Source organism: Oryx dammah, unplaced genomic scaffold (assembly GCF_014754425.2).
Source record: "Oryx dammah isolate SB20612 unplaced genomic scaffold, SCBI_Odam_1.1 HiC_scaffold_16, whole genome shotgun sequence".
Lineage (NCBI taxonomy): Eukaryota > Metazoa > Chordata > Mammalia > Artiodactyla > Bovidae > Oryx > Oryx dammah.
Window position 1 is genome coordinate 38,149,967 of NW_024070200.1, and position 21,844 is coordinate 38,171,810.

Consider the following 21,844-nt stretch of genomic DNA (forward strand, 5'->3'; position numbering starts at 1 on the left):
TGGGCACAGACTGGAGATCTTTTTCTGTAAGACCTCCTGAGTCCTGACAGGGCAAATCCTAGAGAACTGCCGGCTAGAGTACAAGCACTTCTCGAAAATGTAAGAGAGCAAGAGCCAGGGTCCGCCTCAGTCTCCCCAATTGTACAAAGGGTGCAGGCGCTGTTCTGCCAGCCTCCCTTTAGGGAAAGTGGGAGGCCTGAGTAGGTCTGGAAGTACCAAGGTCAGCCCCGGGGTGACGACCCTAGGCGGTTGGCTCAGAAGAGCCACTGGCGCCCCATTGGTGCTGGCCCCGCCCATTCCCGAGTGGGCGTAGCTCACAGCTGCTGCCCCCAGCGGGGTTCAGCTGGGCTCTCCGCGGGGTCCTAGTGCCCTCCTCACCGCCACTTCATACCTCCGAGGCCGTGGGCACCCGCTCTCACTAGCCTGCTCGAGGCTGCCGGTGCCCGGGCGGTCCGACCGCTGAACTCGCCTCGGCTACCTCTCCAGCCCCTTCCCGTCATGAGAAGCGCTCTCCCTCTGTTCCTTTTCTCCCTGGTTGCCCTTTGCGGGCGAGGTGAGTTCTTTTGGGGGAAGGAGGGAGGGGCGTCTGAGTCTGGCAGAGCCGGGCTGAACTGGCCATAGGTGGGAGGGAAGAGGGGGTGCTTAGCACCCGGGGGAGTGGCCCGAGATTGTCCCCGACGAGTGGGGGCGTGGGCGGGGCTAAGCCCACTCTCCAGCAGCAGGGGAGGGGCAGGATGGATGGGTCTGCGAGGTTTAGGGTGGGGACCGCGTGTCCTCTGCGTGGCCACCAGGGCCACCCTCCGAATCGAGCGCCTTTGGGCTGGGTAGCGGGGCTAAGTGGACAGGAAGGTGTGCTCAATCCCAGCGCTATTGTAGAGACAGCGAAATTTAGCTTGGGGGTGGGGAGGTGGAGGTGGGATTCAACTTGCCAGTCCAGGTGTGTTTGGGGGTGGATCTCCTAGGAAACACACTTCTTTGGCACCTCTGCCTCTGGTCACCCACTCCCTAGGGGTTGGCCGTCGGGACAGCCAACTTGGCTGAGCGCAGGGCTGGTGAAGAGGGGCCTGCCACTCAGAAACCTGCAGACTTTACCTCGAAGGGAAACCCAGTCAGCCGTTCCCAAGCAGAGTCAGGTATGGTGAGGATTGCCTGCTCTGGGCCTCAGTCTCCCCATCTGTATTCCAAGGACTCTCAGTTCCTACCCTCCAGCCCAAGCTTGTCCTTCGGCTCTAGTCAGCCTAGAGGACCAGGGCTGTATCTTTCTTGGACAGAGACATACCAGGGGGTGTTGGAAGAGGATGGGGGGACACGCAAGGTTCTTTTCGGGAAGCGGAACTCTCCCCAGAGATGATGTCTGCACTCCATGTGTGTGTCCTGGCTCTGTTCCCACTTACTCACTGACCCTCTCTGGGCCTCCGTTTCCCTGTCTGTTCTATGGGTACGATATGCCCGGACTCGTGCCTCAGTTGCAGTGTTTCTCAAATATGGTCCTAGGGCCACCTGCATCAGAAACACCCAGTACACACTGGGCCCCATCTTAGGCTCACAGGGTCAGAATTTCTGGAAGTGGAACCCAGGAATCTGCATTTATACAAGCAACCTGGTGATTCTTACACATGATTGGAGAAGCTACTGGTAATGTGTAAAAGCTAAAACCCTCAATTTTGGGGGGGAAAACATCCATAGCTTCCTTTTAATAAATGCAAATCTCTTGTTCCCTTCCTCTGTTAAGGACAAACATCCTCAACTGAAAATCATTCCGCCTTTTAGATGCCCACTTGCCAAGATTCCATAAAAGTGACTCTTCACTTTCTGTGGTTTGTGAAAAGAAGAAAGTGTTAGCGACCCATGGACTGTAGACTGCTAGGATCCTCTGTCCATGGGATTCTCCAGGCAAGAATACTGGAGTGGGTAGCCATTCCCTTCTCCAGGGGATCTTCCTGACCCAGGGATGGAACCTGGGTCTCCTGCACTGGAGGCAGATTCTTTACCGTCTGAGCCACCAGGGAAGCCCCAATAGCTGTGGGGCTTGTATTACAAACCAATAGCTATTGCCTTTCCGTTTTTCCAATATAGCTTTTATGATAAGCTCTGCTTTTCCAAACTGTACACACAGTCACCCAGTTTAGAATTCCAGCCATGGCTTCCTGGCAGACTGTCTCCCCTCTCAGAGTGTTAATGCCTGCAGAGAAGGCCTAGCAAGACAAGGCCCTGGACAGAGGCAGGTCGGGCCGACTCCTCCTCAGAATCGCCGGGTCATGACTGACCCCTAGTGGTGGCCTCTTTGTGTATCTCTACCAGCCCCAGGGCTCCAAGGTGACACCCCACTGTGATTGTGAAGCTTTCGCCTCTTCTGGGCCACCCCTGTCGTCTGGGAGTGAGAGGCCTGTTCCTTGTCTTTTAAACCTGGCAGGCCTTACAGGCATAAAGCAGCAGATTGAAAAGCCTAAACATGTATTATGTGAACCCCCCCTCACCTTTGCTGCCCCCACCCTACCCTGCACCGTGCATGCATACAAGTACAAATGCAGGCACGGGCATGAGTACACACTTGGCTCTGGACCCCTCCATGGCTTCTGCAGGGACAGGCTCCTTAAGGGTGTGATAGAGGACCCAGGGGTTGGGGATTGGGGTGGGAGAGGGGGCTCTACCCAAAAGAGCTTCCTAGACCTGGCTCTGCCTGACTTGCTGGGGCTCCTTGAGTAAGTTCCTCCCCCTCTTTGGTCTGTTTCCCCAGATAAGAAATAGAGAGTGGGATAAGTGGTCTAAGGTTTTTGGAACCGCTTTCTCTGGAGCCCACAGCTGGTCCTCAAAATGGGAAGGGGTCCCTGGGGGCCAAATGAATGCCTGAGAGGCAGGAGAACCCCAAAGGTGAGCAACCTGAACCTCCCAGGGGGCTCAGAGCTGGAACATGGGCCCCCACAGCCTGCAGAGCAGCCCTGGCCTCTTAGATACCCAGGTAAACCAGCCTCCTGGGGCTGAGAGATGTGGGATCCAGCCCTTCAGGGTTGGGGGCCAGGAACTACAGATTCTGACGTGAGCTGTTCCCTACATGCCAGATGGACTTGGGCAATCATACCCTGCTGAAATGGTGTGTCAACTCAGGGGGCTACAGACTGGCTTCCAGCAGCTGGCCTCTGGGAGGGCGATCCAGGGTGTGAGCGGCAGAACTCAGAATGTAGGCCAGGCATCCACAGGACCCTCTGGGCAGCCTGGGGCAGTTTGGGGGAGGGATAGCGGGCAGCAGGTGCGCTGGGAGCATCTTTCACAGGCACTAAATATTGCATCTGCTCCAGATAGGCAACGAGTTGGAAAGTGCGTGGAGCAGGCAGGGTGGTAGCTGCCCTCTGTGGCCTTGCATCCAGCCCAGCTCCCACCCAGGAGTCCACCTCAGACTTGCTCTGCTGGGCAGTTCACACTGGGGGTCCTCTGGCCACATCCAGAGATGTAATCCCAGTGCAGGGCCTGCTGAGCTAGCAGACCCACCCCCACCTCCTCAGCCTTCCTTATTCCTCATCCTTTCCCCCTCTTTCTTGCTGCCACACTATTTCCTCTGTACACCCTCATCTCTTCCCTTATTCCTGGGATCTCCTGCCCAGGTGTCCTTGACCTTCCTTGGAGGCTCCTTCTTTCCAAGGCCCTTTCCCCACCTACCCTTAACTGAAGTCACCAAAGTGAACATAACAGAGTTCCGGAACCTCACCTTCACTCCCAGACGTGTGAGAGAGACGGGACAAAGGCCCAGATGCCACGTGGCAAGAGATCTGGGGTGTGAGAAAGGGCAGCTGTGGGGCTGTGAGCGCTCAGTGGGGCTCACGACCACGTCAGGCTCCTTGCAGGAGGCTGCCTTTGCTGGGTCTCAAATATGGTTCTGAGCCCAGAACCCTCCTTTAAGCTCCAGACCAGGAGCCAACTGCCAGTTGGACCCCTTCATTTGGTGTCTCAAAGGCACTTTGCTTTCTGTAGGGCAGAGTCTGAGCCCAGGAAACTGCCCCCTGGCCCAGGCCTTTTCTCTTTTAGTGAAAGCATCACCATCTCCCCAGCTCTGAACACAAATTCACATTTGAGTAATGTCTCTCCTCCACTACACGGGAGGCTCTCTGAGGGCAGGAGCCATTTCTGGGTCTTTGCTGGCTGTTTTACCCAGCACATAATGCAGTGCCTGGCATAAGAAAGACACTCAGGTATTTGATGGCTGGTGGCTATTCTGACAGAAGAGTGCACTGGAAGACTTGGGGGAAAGAAAACAGTATATATGGCTGAAATATAGAGCACCTAGGCATAGAGGTGGAGAGGTAAGAAAAGATCAGGTTGAGGAAGTAATGCTGGTGCCAGGAGCAAAGGACTCTGGATGCCAAGCTGAAACATGGAGATGTGAACTCTGCCTACAGCTCTGAGAGGTTATGGGCGGGAGGAAGACTGCTCTGGCACTGATGGGACATGGCAGCAGGGGCAGAGTTAGGGTGGGAAGACCAGCAAAGAGGTCTCCCTGGAAGAGCCCGGGGGCAGGTTGGTGAGCCAGGATCAGAGCTGGAGGGATGGAGAGAGGAGGACGGACTGAATAACTTGGAAAGTAGAAGAGACAGAACCGGGTGGCCACTTGGATGAACCAAGGGAGGGGTCAGAAATAGATGTCCCGGTGCCATTCACTGTCAGAGGGGACAGAAAGAAGATGTAGGGCAAGAGGGGAGAGAGCTGAGCTCTGTCTTGGACAGATATAAATGGAAGACCCCAAGGAGAGGCAGGCCTGCCGGCATCTTAGCTGCTCCGACCGGCCCCGAGGGCACCTGTGTTCCCTGGCCTTTGCAGCTTTCCCTTTCCTTGCCATCAGTTGGGTACGGATCCTGCAGATCTGACTATGTGCTTTCCCAGGGGACTGCCGTGTGGCCAATGCAGAGGAGAAGCTCATGGACGACCTTCTGAACAAAACCCGCTACAACAACTTGATCCGCCCAGCCACCAGCTCCTCCCAGCTCATCTCCATCCAGCTGCAGCTCTCCCTGGCCCAGCTCATCAGCGTGGTAGGCACCGGGGGCAGATGTGCCCCAAGGTTATTCATCTCATCTTTTTCCATATGTGAAAATTAAGGAATTTGCCTAAACTTTGAGACCCCTGACTCGGCCTCTAAGTTATTATTTTTCTTTCCAAAACTGCTGTCTGTGTCTTTGCACTTGCTCTTTTCTTTGCTAGAGAGGTCTTGCCCACTTTGTGCACTCTTGTTCCACACTTTGGAGACAGCTGCACATCCATGACCCCAATACCAATTACAATGCTTTGGCTTCAAGCATAGTTGGATGATCAACAAAGCATCCAACTATGAGTGGCTAAAACAATAAGGACATCTGTTATATCACATAACAGGAGAGCAGGCCAGTCGTTTCAGTGTTGGTTAATGCAGTAATTCAGTGATGTCAGGATTCTAGGTTGTTAGCAGTGATGTCAGGACTTTGTCATTCTCTTGTTTCCTGCCCCCCCCAACCCCCACCATGATCATAATATGGCAGCCATGGTTCCAAACATAAAATCTTCACAACAGAGTCTATGGCAGGAAATGGCAAATCTTTTTTTGGATACCTTTTTGAGTATGAGGAAGACTTTCCCAGAGACCTCCCCACCTCTGGGCGTCCCAATGGCCAGGGCTACAGCTCATGCCTAAGCTTTCACTGATTGTTGGCTGGAGGAATGGAATCACCAGTTAGCTAAGACTTAAATAATATGTGGTGAGACTTGCCTGGTGGTCCAGTGGCTAAGACTCCATGCTCCCAATGCAGGGGGCCTGAGTTCCATCCCAGGTCAGGGAACTAGATCCTGCATGCTGCAACTAAAGATCTCGCATGTTGCAATGAAGACGAAGATCCTACGTGATACAACTAAGACCTGGCACAGCTAAATATATAAATAAAGGGCATGGCTAGGAGGCCAGAGAAGGGCCCATGAAGTTCATGAGTATGCAATATCTAACAAAGTCATAGTTTTATTAACAAAGAAGTTGTAAGGGTGGAATGACCACTGAGTAGGCGGCCACAGACAGGTGGGCCTCCAACTGGCCATAAACATCTCCTCCTTCTACCCTACCATCTCCCCTGTCTGTTGAACAGATGACCTCACATATCCCCTACTTATCCGGGGGAAATAGGAATCATGGTACAGAAACTGATGGCTACAGAGACCCAGGTGTAGGGACAGGGCCAGAGTTAGCAGCTGCCTTGGTCTAGCCAACTGGGTGAGGGTCTGGATAAATGAGGGTAGTCACTGTGGGTATGGAAATGAAGAATGGATTACAGGGTCCACAAGTAGGGTGGTCATGTGTAGATGCGGGACCTGGGTAGGGGTGCTGAGGAAGGCTGAGATCCAAGGAGCTCCCTCTCTCCCCCTGCTGTCTCTGAGTTGGGGGTGCCTGAGAAAACCATGGCCCATTGTTAATGTTCCCTGTGGCCTTTCCACATCCCCACGCACAGGTTTGGAACCCTGCCTCTGAAAGCGGCTCTCAGAGGAGCACTCACATGGGGAGTGTATGGGGTACTGTGTCCAGGCAAGGGGAAGGAGCCAGCCAGGATAGCTGAACCTCCTCTGGTCCAGCGACTGCCTTCTTATCCCCAGCCTCTCTCCCCAGCCCGGTCGGCCCCTACAAAGCCAGCCCCTCCAACCTATAGACCTGGCGAAGGCTTTGGCCAAATTACTGGCTGGCTTCCTCCCCTGGGAGGAAGCACAGCTCCAGAATGGGGGAGGGGTGAAAAGCCTGTGCTCTCTGCCCGTCTCCTCTCCGCAGGCCAACTGGAAGGAATAAGCGCTTCCGGCTAGGCCGCTCCCAGGCTGGTGTCTGAGTGTTATTGTCCAGCCGAGGGCTTTTTGCTTAATGGGGTGAGCCCAGCTGCTGCCCTAGTGAGGAAGGACAGGCAGGCAGCTCTCGCCACACTTCCAGGGTCAGGCTGCCCCTCCCAGATCTGCTCTGTGGGGTTACAGAAGTTACCAGAAAGAGAAGGGCACACAGCCTCCAGCCCCCACACCTGTGAGCCGTCATAATCCTGAAAGCTGTGTATGGAACAGATGTGAGGTTTGGGGGCTTACTTTCCCTACTCTATTTCAGGGTTTGGTTTTCGAGAAGGGAGGATTAGGGCATAACCAGTTTAAAGATGGAAGTTTCTAGGGCGCAAACAGGGAGTTTATGCCATGCGAAGGCCAGCAGGCCTTTAGAGATTGCACTCTGGGAATGCTGGGGCTGTCTTTGGGAAGGCAGCTGCTGGGGAAGCAGAGAGGACTGAGACATGGGACTAAAGAACAAGAGGCCTTTCTGAGTGATAGCATTGTTCTATACCTTGAAAGGAGATGGGCTACCTGGATAATGCATTGTTAAAACTAATCAAACTGTACCTCTTAAGATCCATGCCTTTCACAGTATGTAAGTTGTACCTCCACTTAAAAAAAATTTTTTTTAAGGCAGATGAAGGTTTTTAGCTTCCATTAATGGCAGAGTTGCCTGTTGCAGATTAACTTTCTCACAAGAATATTTAGAAAAGTCAGACAAAAATGCCTCTCCTCCCGACAGTTAGTTTGAAGGTCTTGGAGAGCTTCTAGGTCTAGGATTTCAGGGACCAGGACCCAGGAGGTGGCCCTGACAGTTTCTGGTGCTTTCCCCCTCATTTGATGATTGGTAAACACTGGGCCAAAGGGCTGGGGAGCTGAATCCAAAGTGGTGGCTAAGAGGTTGGGAAGCCTAGCTGAATCATTGCCACTCTTGCAGGGCTAAGATGACACAAATTGGAATTGGAGCCCCACCAGGGAGATGGGGCCTTGGTGAGAACATTGAAAAGACCATCCCTAAGAACCAAAATGAGTCAAGAATAGACCAGCCCTCACAAAAATTAAAACCTGCTTTGAGCCAGCTCAGTCACAGATGATGAAAATGATTTGCCCTTCCTCCGACTGCCTGCCATAAAGCCAAAGTTGGTCCTCCCTGGAGGCAGATAAAGTCAGATGAAAACCTACTAAGAAAGCAATAAGACAAGATGAAATAAGAAAAGAAAAAATAAGAGAGAAAAGAAGGGAAATACACACAGATGATTCAGATATTGAAATCATCAGACATAGACTTTAAAATAACTTACATTATGATGGTAAAATTTGTTATATGTATTTTATCACTACTAAAAATAAACAAAATAAATTTTCTTAAAAAGAAAATACCATGCATTAATATGTGTAAGAAACTTAAAGTGATAGAGAATTTAAAATGTATTAGATGGGTTTAACAGCAGATTGGTCATAGCAGAAGAAAAATAAACAGCAAGAAAGGGCAATCAAAAATATCTAGACAAATGATAGAAAAAAGGAAGGAAACCATGGAAATGAAGATAATATGGTATGTGATAAAAACGTCAGGTCTAACATGTGCGTCTAGAGTTCCTGAAAGAGTGCATATAAAAATAAGACAAAAGCAATATTTGAAGTGATTCTGACTGAGAATTTTCCAAAACTGACTAAAGATATTAAGATACAGGTGCAAGAGGCTCTATGAACCCTATGTGGGATAAATACAAAGAAAATCTTACCAAGGTACATCATAGACAAACTCCAGGCCACCAAAGACGAAGAAAATCTTAAAAGCAGTCAGGAAGAGACAAGTCAGAAGAAACAATAAAACTAACAGCTGCAATGGAAGCCAAAAAATTAAATGACATTTTTTAAATGCTGTAAGAAAAACCTGCAAACCTAGATGTATGCAACCAGTTAAAAAAAATAATTAAAAATGAAGGTTAAATAAAGATGTTTTCAGACAAAAAGAGAGAGAGAATTTAATAAAAGAAGACCCAATACTAAAGGATGTTCTTTAACCATAAGGAAAAATGATCCCAGATGGAAGTACAGAAATGTAGGAAAGAATGAAGCATAACAGAAAGGGTAAATATATGGGTGAATTTGAACTGACATTGACAGCATAAAACAAAAAATATATCATGCAAGGTTTTTATTTTATGTAGAATTAAGTACATAACAATAGCCCCAAAGTAAGGAGGGTGTAGATGAAATGTTCTAAAGTTCTTGCCTTGTTCTAGAAGTGATAAAGGTAGTCATTTATATTAGGTGCTAAAAGGTTAAGTATATGCATCTTGCAGTCTCCAGAGTAACTACTAAAAGAAGAGTCACATTAATAAGGGGATAAATGGATAATAAAATAGTTAATCCAAAATAAGGCAAAAAAAGAGAGAAAGGGAATAAACATAAAACAGGTAGATGATAGGTTTAAACCCAAATATATCAGTAACTACACTAAATGTAAATGGTCTAAATACTCTAATTAAAACAAGACATTTGGGGGGAAAAAGACAATTGACATGCATCTTCTCTCTCCTCTTTCCATCTACCCTTCAAGAGCCTAGAATGTGGGTATAATGGCTGCAGCTGCAGTAGTCATTGTGGACCATGCAGATGAGGACCACATTCTAGGTGTGGTAGAGAAGAAATCTGGAAGGTCCCTATTGACTTCGTAGAGCATAACTGCCATATTACCTTGGAGATACTTCAGGTCTGGTTTCAGACCACTGCAATATAGTGAATATTAAGTCACATGATTTTTTTGGTTTCCCAGTACATATAAAAGGTATGTTTACACTATGCTGTATTAAGTGTGCAATAGCATTATGTCTAAAATGCAATGTACATAACTTAATTTTAAAGTGCTTTATTGCTAAAAAAAAAAAAAAAGCTAACCATCATCTGAGTTGTAATTTTTTTGTAGTAGTAACATCAAAGATCACAGATCACCAGAACAAATATAATAATGAAAAAGTTTTAAATGTTGCAAAAATTACCAAAATGTGACATAGACACACAAAGTGGGCAACTGCTGTTGGAAAAACTGTCAATAAGATGCTCCACACAGAGTTGCCACAAACCTTGAATTCAGAAAAGATGCAGTGTCTATGAAGCAAGAGATGATAGTGGCAGAGGAGATGGGCAGAAGCAGGCAAATCTGAGACTTGTGTAGGGTCCCCAAGCCCCCGGGCTGGCACTGTGGCCTGTTAGGAACTGGGGTGCACAGCAGGTGAATGGTGAGTGAGCGATCAAAGCTTCATCCGTATTCACAGCTGTTCCCCATCACTCCCATGACCACCTGAGCTGTGCCTCAGGTCAGATCAGCAGGAGCATTAGATTCTCATAGGAGCACAAATCCTAACCCTAAAGGCAAGGTGGAATATCCTGAGATTGCCACAAAACAGAAATAAAGTGCACGATAAATGTAATGCACTTGAATCATCCAGAAACCATTCCCCCCATCTCAGTCCATGGAAAAATTGTCTTCCACAAAACTGGTCCCTGGTGCCAAAATGGTTGGGGCCCGTTGACCTACAGGACTTACTCATGGATCAGAGAGCCGGCGATCAGGGACACCTGCCAGGATTACTGGCTTGTGGAATTGTATGGCTGGGGTGCCATTCACTGAGATGGCAATGCTAGTGGAAGGCCAGGTCTGGGTGAAGATAAGGAGCTCTGTCTCAGGCACGCTGGTTATGAAATACCTCTGAGCCTTTTGCAGATGTTAGGTCAGTGGTTGGTCACATGGCCCCGAAGCTCACAGCCTTTTGCTTGATAAAGTGGGATCTGTTCACCTCCTACTTGGTGAACTGATAGCTGCATTTCCCTCCCCAGAATGAGCGAGAACAGATCATGACCACCAACATCTGGCTGAAACAGGTAAGTAGCCTGCAGGGTCCCCAGCCCAAGGAGACGTTTTCTCCAGGGCTGCCCCTTAGCAGCGAGGGACCTACAAGTGACGGGGCCTTGCCTGTGTGCTCAGGAATGGACAGACTACCGCCTGGCCTGGAACAGCTCCCGCTATGAGGGTGTGAACATCCTGAGGATCCCCGCAAATCGCGTCTGGCTGCCTGACATCGTGCTTTACAACAAGTAAGTGAAAGGGTTGGCCACGGTGGTAAGGGCCAAGCCTGGGGGTCCTCCAGTCCTGGGCTTCACCCAGACCTCCTGGCTGTCACGCATCAAGAGGAATTAGAGAGGTACAGAGCCAGCACCCTCAGTTACAGAGAGGAATCAGAGACCAAGAGATGGGAAGGATCTTAGGACTCAGACACTGCTGGCACCAGGGCCAGCCTTCTGACCCCAAGTCCAGGGCTCTTTCTGTCCTCCATACCGTCTTTTTGACTGTCAGTTGCTTTGACTGTGTAGCACTGACTTGATATGCATACATATTTCAGGTAGGTTGAGGGGGCTAACAGACTTCCCAGGTCGTAGTTGTACCAGCAAAAGCATGAAGTGATCATGAGTAGGTGGTGTAAAAACAGAAAGACCAGACTTCAAATCTTAGAGGTACTGCTTACTAGTTTTCTGAACTTGAAGACAGCTGACTTCTCTGAACCTTGGTTTTCCCATCTGTAAAATGGGGACAATAATATTAATAATACCTACTTCATTGGACCGTTGTGAGGCTTAAATGAGCTCATCTACATAAAGCCTTTAAGCTGCTTCATGGCAGGGTCTCTCTCTGCTGTGCAATTGCCAATTAAAGCAGGCCTTTCCACTGAGAGCATGGGGGGTTGGAAGAGTGACTAGTGAGAAATAATCCCACAGGGTTCTTTGGCCAGTTTTAAGAACAGCCTGACGTCATCTATGGGTTTCATGATGTTCTCCTCCATGCCTTGCCTCTGCCCCCAGCGCCGACGGGACCTACGAGGTGTCTCTCTATACCAACGTGGTGGTCCGCTCCAATGGCAGCGTCCTGTGGCTGCCCCCTGCCATCTGCAAGAGCGCCTGCAAGATCGAGGTGAAGCACTTCCCCTTCGACCAGCAGAACTGCTCCCTCAAGTTCCGTTCCTGGACATACGACCACACGGAGATTGACATGGTCCTCAAGATGCCCTCAGCCAGCGTGGATGACTTCACCCCCAGTGGCGAATGGGATATAGTCGCCCTCCCTGGGCGAAGGACAGTGAACCCACAGGACCCCAGTTATGTGGACGTGACTTACGACTTCATCATCAAGCGCAAGCCGCTCTTCTACACCATCAACCTCATCATCCCCTGCGTGCTTATCACCTCCCTGGCCATCCTCGTCTTCTACCTGCCGTCCGACTGTGGCGAGAAGATGACACTGTGCATCTCCGTGCTGCTGGCGCTCACTGTCTTCCTGCTGCTCATCTCCAAGATTGTGCCGCCCACCTCCCTCAACGTGCCGCTCATCGGCAAGTACCTCATGTTCACCATGGTGCTGGTCACCTTCTCCATCGTCACCAGCGTCTGCGTGCTCAACGTGCACCACCGCTCACCTAGCACGCACACCATGGCACCCTGGGTCAAGCGCTGCTTCCTACACAAGCTCCCCACCTTCCTCTTCATGAAGCGCCCCAACAGCAGCCCCTCTAGGGTCCCCCAGTCCAGCCAGGCTCGCCTGACCAAGTCTGAGGCCACCACCACCACCACCTTGGCCATGGGCCCCACCAGCTCGACCAACCTCTATGGGAACTCCATGTACTTTGTGAACCCTGGCTTGGCAGCTCCCAAGTCTCCAGCGGCCTCAGACTCAGCGGGTATCCCCAGAGATCTCCGGCTGAGGTCTTCTGGAAGGTTCAGGCAGGGTGTGCAGGAGGCTTTAGAGGGCGTCAGCTTCATTGCCCAGCACATGAAGAGTGACGATCTAGACCAGAGTGTAAGTTGCTAGCCCAGCCCCCAACACCCACCCAGTGGAAGAGGTTTGGACTCTACAGTCAGTTTCCCATTTCCTGAAGTTAATTCAGGAGACGAAGGCTCTCAGATTCTTTGCTTGAATAAGAAATCCAAGAGTAAAATGAGTTTTATTTTAGTTTTGTGCATCCAGGGAGAGGAAGGAAGTACCAGTGATCCTTTTTAGTTTGTTTTGGGTTCCCCAAAAGCAGAGCTCGATATAAGGACCTAGGCAGAGGTAGATTTTTTTTTTTTCTGAAAAGTGATCCCATGAAGCACACTAAGGAAGTGGAGAAAGTGAGACGGGGAAAGGAGGAGAGCCAGTGTGGGTATCAGTGAGCAGGATACTGCTATGGGCTCTGGGGCATCAGACACCCCCTGCAGAAGCGTGGGAGCATGCCTCAGAATCAGCCCCTGGGAGGGAAAAGGGCATTTGCCCATCTCTCCCATCCCCCACTGCTCCAGTAGCCCTGGGGCATTAACTCCCCTGCACTTCTTGGTGATGCCAGCTGGCTGTGGAGCAAGCAGCTTTGGTGCAGGAGGAAGCCCAGGGGCAGAGCAGAGAGGAGAAGCAGACAGGAAGTGGGAGGCTGACCATGGGCTGGAAAATGATTTTGCAGCCTTTAGGGGCACAGGTGGGCCAGGGCACCCAGGATCTCCGCTCCCATGCTTGTCAGGCTTGCGAAGAAGCCACGCAAACATTTATAGCTTTTAGGAGGGTAGAACTATCCATTCAAATATTATTGCTATGGTGACTACAATTACAGATTTCCGAAAAAGAGGTTAAGCTTACTTTCACAGGACAGAGCAATGAGTTCTAGAGCTCAGGCATCTCAATCGATTCCACTGAACAAGTAATGCTTCAGAGGACAATTTTATGACAGCTAAACACAGAACGTAATGGTAACAGTTAGAAATTTTCCAAACCCGGCAGAACAAGTTTCAGAGTCTTGTGAATGTTTGCATCTTAACACCTTATCGGATAAGATTCTTCGAACAGATTTTTTTTTGACACAACATGCAGGTTCCCCGGGGAGAAAGAGGGCATCTCCATGTTCTTACCTTCCTGCAACTCCTTTTCACCAGCCTTATTCTCAAGGGACGGTTCCGGGATTCCATTAGTTAGTGCCGAGAGAAAAGAATAGGGTGGAAAAGCTCCAAAATTACGCTGTGAAAAAGCTTTGCTAACAAGCAGAATATAGGACACAAGCTCTTCTCCACCCTTGTCCTGGGAGTGTGGTCCTTGGACCAGCCGCACCAGCCTGGCCTGGGAGCTGGTTAGACAGCCTGCGTCTCAACTGCCTGCCCCATATTCCCACCGCCATCCCAGACCTGGTGGCTCAGCAGCTGCATTTTCACTGGATCCCCAGTGGATGCCTAGGCTCAGTCCAGTCTGAGAATCACACAGCTCTGTAGAATGATCAGATTTCACTTTCTAAAATGTAGATTGAATTACGCTTGCTTCAGTTCAGAACCATTCAGTAGCTCAGCATCACCTAATTCATTGACTCCCAAATGTTCATATGCAGCCTGGGGCCCTGCTGGCTAGTTAGGAACCATTGGGGCAACTTTTCAAAATACAGCTTTTGGGGCCACCTGTTCTGACTGAGCTGGGACCGCTGTGGGAGGCAGTCCAAGGGCCACATTTTTAACCAGATCCCTGCCAGTTCCTGTGCAGACGCAGGGTGAGAAGCTAGTCTCCTGCACCCCTGGCTGAGCTGGGCCCCACCCTGAGCTCTCTCTTCAAAAGGTCTCACCACCCTCTAGCCCTTCCTCTAGACCTCCTCCTGTTTCTAACTCAATTAATTAAAAGCATCTTGTGGGAAGGAGCCAGGCATGACCCACAGTTACCATAACATAATGGCCTGTGTCCGTTGAGCTCCAACCACACATCAGGCGCACTGCCAGGACCTCACAGACGTTAGCGCTAACTCTCCCAGGAACCTATGATGTGGCATTTACTCAGACTCCCATTTTACAATAGAGAAACTAGGTCCAGAGAGGCTCACTGACTTGCCCAAGGTCACACAGCTAGCACGGAGCAGAGCCCAGCTCCACACTCAGATCTTTCTGATGTCATTAACATTTCTTGCCCATCCCAGTGCCTTGCCCTGAACTGACACATGGTGGCCTTATTTGTTGATTGACTTTCTCGTGCCTAGCTGGAGAAAAGAGGCTTTCTTCCCTTCCAGAGCGTGCTTGCTTGCCCCTAAGCCAGCCCGGGCTGCCTCTCATCTTCAGCACTTTCACCCTCCCTGGTGATTAACGGGTCTCTATAAATAGTGCAGAAATATAAAAGGGGGAGAGGCACGTACACACACACAGTCGTTGGCAGTTAGAGCTGTCAGAAAGAAACCCAAGAGCCCCGTGAAGAGTGTGAGGTTTCTGCAGTGGTTGTGTTTGGCTGGGGGTGTGGGACTGGTTGACCAGCGGTTGTCCTGGAGGGTAGATGCCCACTGCTGACCAGGGCTCTGACAAATTGGGTCACTGACACCAGCCTGCCCATTGCTGCCCCAATTTCCAGCTCCAGAGCCTCTGCTGAATTTTGCTGATCCAGCCACTCTCCACCAGAGCAAGTTTGCATGCAGAAGGATCCAGACAGGCTGGGCTGGGGGAGGTGGGGGAGGAAGACCAGGAGGCTGGGTCTCTCTGGGGGCATCTCTCCCAGGCCAGGGAGGCAGGCACATCTGCAGTGGTACCTCAGGAGGCCAGCCAGGTTCCTGCCAATCCTTTATCCCACAGCTGAGTCTGAGAAGAACCACACGAAGCATTGGGGTGGGGGCGGGGAGCCAGGGGAAGGGCGGAAGGGTAGAGGAGAGAAACCTGGATGATATAGAAGAGTGGATCTTGATTAGAGAACTAGCAGACAATCTGCTGTTAACGGAACTGAGCAAATTAAACAGCAGGATTTCCAGCTGTCCTGCAGGCCCCACTGCCCAGCCCCCACTCAGCTCGGTGTACCCCAAGTCTTCCTTTGGGTGAAGCCAGCTCAGACAGGGGAGTTGGGGTGGAAATCAGAGCAGGCGCCTTGTGATCCACAGGTCCTGCCCCGCTTATGTGTAATCAAGTTTGGTTTTGAATCGCATATGTAGCATCAATAACCCCTTCCTCCTAACCTTCATGTCCAGCCCAGCTCCCAGTGGCTCCATGATGCCATGGAGGAGGGGTGGATTGAGATAGGGGTGTGTAGGGGTGGACTGAGGACCCGAGAGGCACACAGGTTCCCAGCTGAAAGACCAGCCTCAGACTCAGAACTTGCCCTCCAAGTACTAAGTGGCCTGCAGCGTCCCTGGCCAGAGAGTGGGGCCCCAACTCAGGGGGAAGAGGGAAAACAGGACCCCCCTCACTCGGCCCCTGTAACCGGCCCCTCTGTCTGCCCACAGGTCATCGAGGACTGGAAGTACGTGGCCATGGTGGTGGACCGGCTGTTCCTCTGGGTGTTCGTGGTTGTGTGTGTGCTCGGCACTGTGGGGCTCTTTCTGCCTCCCCTTTTCCAGACTTACACGCCTTCTGAAGGACCCTAGGCTGCCCCGTGTGTCTGAGGCCCCAGGATGTGGGGTGAGATGCTGTGAGTGGCCAGGTGGACAGTGTGCTGCTTCCTTCTGGGTCACGGCAGATGAGGCCCTACAGAAGTGAGTCCATCAGCCATCAGCCCCATCCAACAGTCATAGCCATGGAGGGAGGCGGGAGAGGGGCACAGCAAGGATGAGGGGCCTGGACTGTCCTTGGTAGAACCCCAGGAAACCCCCAGCAGGAGGGTTTTTGGAAACCTTAATTCTGGCCTGTCTTCCTTCCCCAGCAGACAATGTAGATAAAGATGAGCGTAACATTGTCATCCAAGATGCCACCAGGCATCTTACCTGCATCCCGGCCTACCTCTCACTCCATCTCTCTCCACTCCACCTGTCCACGAGGTTCACTGGCCTTCTTTTAGTCCCTTACGTGCTTCAGTGTCTTCCCAGCTTAGAGCCCCTGCCTTGGCTGTACATTCTACCAATATCTGCTTCTCTGGATGCCTCGAAAGCTCTCCAAATGGCTGCATCATTCAGGACCCTGCTCCACCCCATCATTTTGTCCAAGGTCACCTCCCCCAGAGGCCTCCCTCAGCCCTTCATTCCAAAGCATTCTCCCCCACAGCCGTGTTACCCCACCACCTTCCTCCAGGGCCCCTCGGCACCCAAGGCTCTCATTAGATTGTTTATTGTCCACCTCTCACCCACTAGAGTGTGAACTCCGTGAGAGCGGGGACCTAGACCTTTGTGTTCACTGCGATATCCCCACAGGACAGAGCTCAGCACAGAGTAGGGGCTCAATAAATGTTTGTTGAATGAATACATGGCTCCTATTCCTCCTTCCTGCACCCTCCTCTGAGCATTTCCGTGGTTCCCCACCTGAAAGGACTGGCTGTCTCCTCCACGCTCCCCAGCCCTGGTCACGTTGTTTTCCATCCTGCTTGGGTCGAGTGTGTCTCCTCCACTGATGCTCTGATTGGCTTCCCCCACATATTATCTTTTGCACAGTGCCTGGCATGTAGTAAGCACTCAAAATATTTGTGGAACAGAGGAGGAGCTTTTTAAAAAAATCTATTTTAAAAATTATACAATAAAACTGACTTTTATGTACTGTTCTGTTAATTTTACACATGTATAGATTCATGTCTGGTGGTTCAGATGGTAATCTACCTGCAATGCAGGAGACCAGGGTTCAATCCCTGAGTCGGAAAGATCCCCTTGAGAAGGAAATGAATACCCACCCCAGTATTCTTGTCTGGAGAATTCCATGGACAGAGGAGCCTGGCAAGCTACAGTCCACGGGGTCACAAAGGATCAGACACAACTGAGCGACTAGTGCACACATGTGCATGATAAGTCACTTCAGTCGTGGATTCAGGAATCGAACCTGCATTTCCTGCGGCTCCTGCATGGCAGGCAGGTGGCTCTTTACCACTGAGCTTCGGGGGAAGCCCAACACACGCACAGATTTATGTAATCAGGATACAGGAGACACTCATCACCCAACACAGTTCCCACCTGCTACTCCTTATGGTCTTGTGTCTCTCCACCCCTAACCCCCAGCAACCACTGAGCTTTTCTCCAGTACAGTTTAGTCTCTTCAAGAATCCCTTCGTCTGGAGAGTGACTTCTTTCATTCAGCATAATGCCTTTGAGATTCATCTAAGTTGGTGAGGGTACCAATAATTTGTTCTTTTGCATCCATCATATGTATGTTGAAGCACATTTTAGGTTGTTATCAGTTTGGGGCAATTATCAATAGCGTTACTAATCCCATGGACGGAGGAGCCTGGTGGGCTGCAGTCCATGGGGTCGCTGAGAGTTGGACACGACTCAGTGACTTCACTTTCACTTTTCACTTTCATGCATTGGAGAAGGAAACGGCAACCCACTCCAGTGTTCTTGCCTGGAGAATCCCAGGGACGGTGGAGCTTGGTGGGCTGCTGTCTATGGGGTCGCACAGAGTCCGACACGACTGAAGCGACTTAGCAGCAGCAGCAGCAAACATTTACTTACAGGATTTTGTGTGATCAAAAGTTTTCATTTCTCTAGATAAATACTCAGGAATGTGATTTGTGGGTTACATGGGGTTGTTGTTGTTCGGTCACTAAGTTGTGTCCGACTGTTTGCGACCTCAAGGACTGTAGCACATCAGGCTCCTCTGTCCTCCACTATCTCCCAGAGTTTGGGCAAATTCATGTCCTTTGAGTCGGTGATGCTATCTAACCATTTCATCCTCTGCCACCCTCTTCTCCTTCTGCCTTCAATCTTTCCCAGCAACAGGGTCTATTCCAATGAGTCAGCTCTTTGAATTAGGTGGCCAGAATATTGGAGCTTCAGTTCAGCATCAGTCCTTCCAATGACTATTCAGGGCTGATTTCCTTTAGGATTGAGTGGTTTGATCTCCTTGCAGTCCAAGGGACTCTCAAGAGTCTTCTCAGCACCAGAGTTTGAAAGCATTAGTTCTTCAGTGCTCAGCCTTCTTTATAGTTCAACTTTCACATATGGGGAGAGTATGTTTAACTGTAACTCTGCCAATGGCTAGCGATGTTTGACATCTTTTCACGAGTTTTTTTTTTGCCTTTTTTTGGTCAAGTGTCTGTTTAACTCTTTTGCTCATTTTTAACACTGCATTTTAGTTTTCTTACTGCTGAGATCTTACAACTATTTAGGTATAATTTATGTATTGGATATTCCTGGTGGCTCAGACAGTAAAGAATCTGCCTACAGTGCAGGTGATCTGGGTACAATCCCTGGGTTGGGAAGATCCCAAGGAGGAGGAAATGGCACTCTAGTATTCTTGCCTGGAGAATCCCATGGACAGAGGAGCCTAGCGAGCTACAGCCCATGGGATGGCTAAGAGTTCGAGATGACCGAGTGACTAACACTTTCACTTGGCACTTTATGTATCACAAAACCCACCCATTTTAAGTGTACAATTCAATGAGTTTAATAAGTTTATCATTATAACTCAGTTTTAGAACACTGGCATCACTCTAATAAGATCCCTCATACCCATCCATTCCTGCTTTTGTGTTTTGTTTTGTTTTTTTAATAAGGAAGAAAATCTTTTTGAAAAAAAGTATTTATTGGGTTTCGTCGAGTCTTAGTTGCAACACACGGGATCTTTCACTGCAGTGCAGACTCTGATTGTGATGCCCAGCTTAGTTGCTCCCTGATGTGGGATCTTAGTTCCCTGACCAGGGACTGAAAGGCGTCCCCTGCATTGCGAGGTGGCTTTTCAACCACTGAACCACCAGAGAAGTCCCTACTTTTGAGTTTTGAGGCTATTTTAGATGTTCTGGATACAAGTCCTTTGTTGGATATGTGATTGGCAATATTTTTCAGATAAAGGGCTTCTTGCAAGGACAAAGAGAATGCTCTAAATGGGGGCCTGACAGTAAGTCCCAATTCTTACAAACATTTTCTGAGTTTTGTAAAATGTTTCCTTTGGTTCGGTTTTAATGTGGGCAGGTGGACCATTGTGGAAATAATAAAGGTGACTCACCTGTCCTGTGCTAAAGGGACTGTAGCAAGCCTGCAGCTACCCCACCGCACTCCCAGTGGGTGGTCAGACAGCTCAAGGGACCCCAGGGCAGTCTCGAGCACACAACCATCCTGGAGCACTCAGGGGTGCAGATGGGCCGGTGGGCAGTGGAGATTTAGGAGGATTCCCGCGCAGGAAAGCACACTGCTCTCTATGCTGGCTCCATCTCCACGCCTCATTTTTATTTCTTTCTCTTGTTTTACTTTTTCATCAAGGGACATTGTAAACATATTTATTCAATAGAATAGCATAACCCCCAGCTCAGGGCCAATACTGTTTCAACGGACTCACATCCTCTCCCTCGTGGTAAACTATAAGGATTCTTAAAAAAACACAACCATTATCACTTCTAAAATATTGAACAATTACTGAATAGTGTCAAAATTCAAAATTCTGAGCCCTCGTCTTGAAGGTGTGTTAGAGTCTTCCAGGCAGACAGACGATCATCCGTCTAGCCCGATGGTCCCCAACCCCGGGGATGAGGGAGACCCACACTCACCCAGGAAGCCCGGGACAGAGATGCGGCCCCTATTCTTCCCCGTGGTCGGTCAAGACCTGCTCCGATTGGCCCGGCGCGGAGCCGTCTGTCCGTGGGCGGCACCGACCACGGAGCGAGGGGAGAGAGCGCTCAGCACAGCGCACTGGCGCCCGCCGGTCCTTCTTCCAGGAGCGAGCGCACCTCTCTCGGGTTAGAGGCTCCGGAACCGCGCAGGGGCGGGCGGGGCCGCGCCGAGCTTGTGGGTGGGGCCGCCGGGGCTCTGCGCGCCGGGCCCGGGTCCGACGCCGAGCGGGGCAGCTGCGCTGCGCGCCTGGCCGCGCGAGTCTGTCTCCGCCACCGCCCCGCCGGCTCCGGATTCTTCGGCTCCTCTCCGCCCCCCCGCCGCCCGCCCCGTCCGCGCGGAGCCTCCGGCCCGTGGGCCGACCCGCTATGGGCGCCCTTCCGCGCGGTGTTCGCCCCGCGAAGCTCTCGCCGCTCCCGGCTGCGCCGCTGCTGCTTCTGCTTCTGCTGCCAGGTACGGGCGCGGGGCAACGGAGACCCGGAGGACCGAGCCGGGACCCAGGGTCCGTAGGGGTTGCGGCCCCGAGCGCAGCGCGGAGAGGCAGGGACAAGGGCGTCGTGGCCGGGGCCCCGCACCCTGTGTGGTCTGGCCCCGACCCGGCGGCGAGGTGGGTGGGTGCGTGCGTGCGTGTTTCCCCCTCGGATCCCCCATTCTTGAGAGTCTTCTGGGCGCTGGCCGAAGGCGCGGGGAGGGCCCGCACCGGGGGCCTGCCCTCCCCAGCCCGGGGTTACAGATTCGAGTCCCAGCCCTGCCTGTCGTCCTGCTTGGCGCACTGGCGCGCCCAGGCCGCGGGTTCCACTGTCCGCATCCCGCCCACCTCCTCGTTTTACGAATAGATGGGGAAGCTGCGGGCTAAAGGCTTGACCAAGGCCACCTGGGGCAGAGGGGAGTCGTTTGGGGCGCCAGCCTCTCCTCTTTGTCCTCGCCTCTCAGGCGCTGCTGGCGCCTCCCCGCCTTCCGCCGGGTCTCTTAGAGGAGCCTGTTAGGGAAATGCCGGCCCAGACCCGACGACGCCAGAAAACTTTTTGAGTGTCCTGCGAGGGGTGGTAGATACGAGGGGGCAAGGGGTTTGGCAGGACTCACGGCGGTCCCTGCAGCTGGGCTGGACGTCCGTTGGGAGACCACGTTGTGAGCATGCACTCAGAACGCTGATCCTGCCTTCCGGGGCTGAGGCCGCCACTACACAGAGCGCCGGCTCTCCACACGGAGCTCCTGACTGTGGCCCCGTCTTTATCTGCGGGGCGGACCGGGAGGGCGGTCAAAATCCCTGGAGAAGCTGAGCTGAACTTCACCAAGGATTCCCCTCATCCCGTCCCCAGATTTCTCCCAGATCTGTAAGTGAGAAGCAAAAGACAGCTGACTCAGAATGCCTGGGGCGTGGCCTATCAACAAAGGAAACCCCCAGGGGTTTCAGAGAAAGAAGGGTCTTTGATCAAGATGTGAAGACATCGTTAGCAGGGACTGTGGGTCACACTCTGAGATCATGGGAGCCATGTCGGCACCCGGCTTCTAAGAGGTTTGGTGGCCAAACCCCTGCAAAGTCCTGGGTGGGA

The 21,844-nt window shown here is 51.4% G+C and overlaps 1 protein-coding gene across 1 annotated transcript; it reads left to right on the forward strand.

Annotated features, from left to right (window-relative positions):
* Positions 1-381: 381 nt before the first annotated feature.
* On the forward strand, positions 382-17,004 carry CHRNB4 (cholinergic receptor nicotinic beta 4 subunit). Its single transcript, XM_040257326.1, has 6 exons — positions 382-553; positions 4,873-5,021; positions 10,648-10,692; positions 10,796-10,905; positions 11,668-12,658; positions 16,056-17,004. The coding sequence occupies exons 1-6, from the start codon at positions 499-501 to the stop codon at positions 16,194-16,196; spliced, it is 1,491 nt and encodes a 496-aa protein (XP_040113260.1). The 5' UTR covers positions 382-498; the 3' UTR covers positions 16,197-17,004.
* The last annotated feature ends 4,840 nt before the right edge of the window (positions 17,005-21,844 follow it).

Coding starts and splice junctions, on each gene's coding strand:
- CHRNB4 (XM_040257326.1), top strand. CDS start 499: ATGAGAAGCGCTCTCCCTCTGTTCCTTTTCTCCCTGGTTGCCCTTTGC. Junction 5,022..10,647: donor TGGCCCAGCTCATCAGCGTG/GTAGGCACCGGG, acceptor TTCCCTCCCCAG/AATGAGCGAGAACAGATCAT. Junction 10,693..10,795: donor CCAACATCTGGCTGAAACAG/GTAAGTAGCCTG, acceptor CTGTGTGCTCAG/GAATGGACAGACTACCGCCT.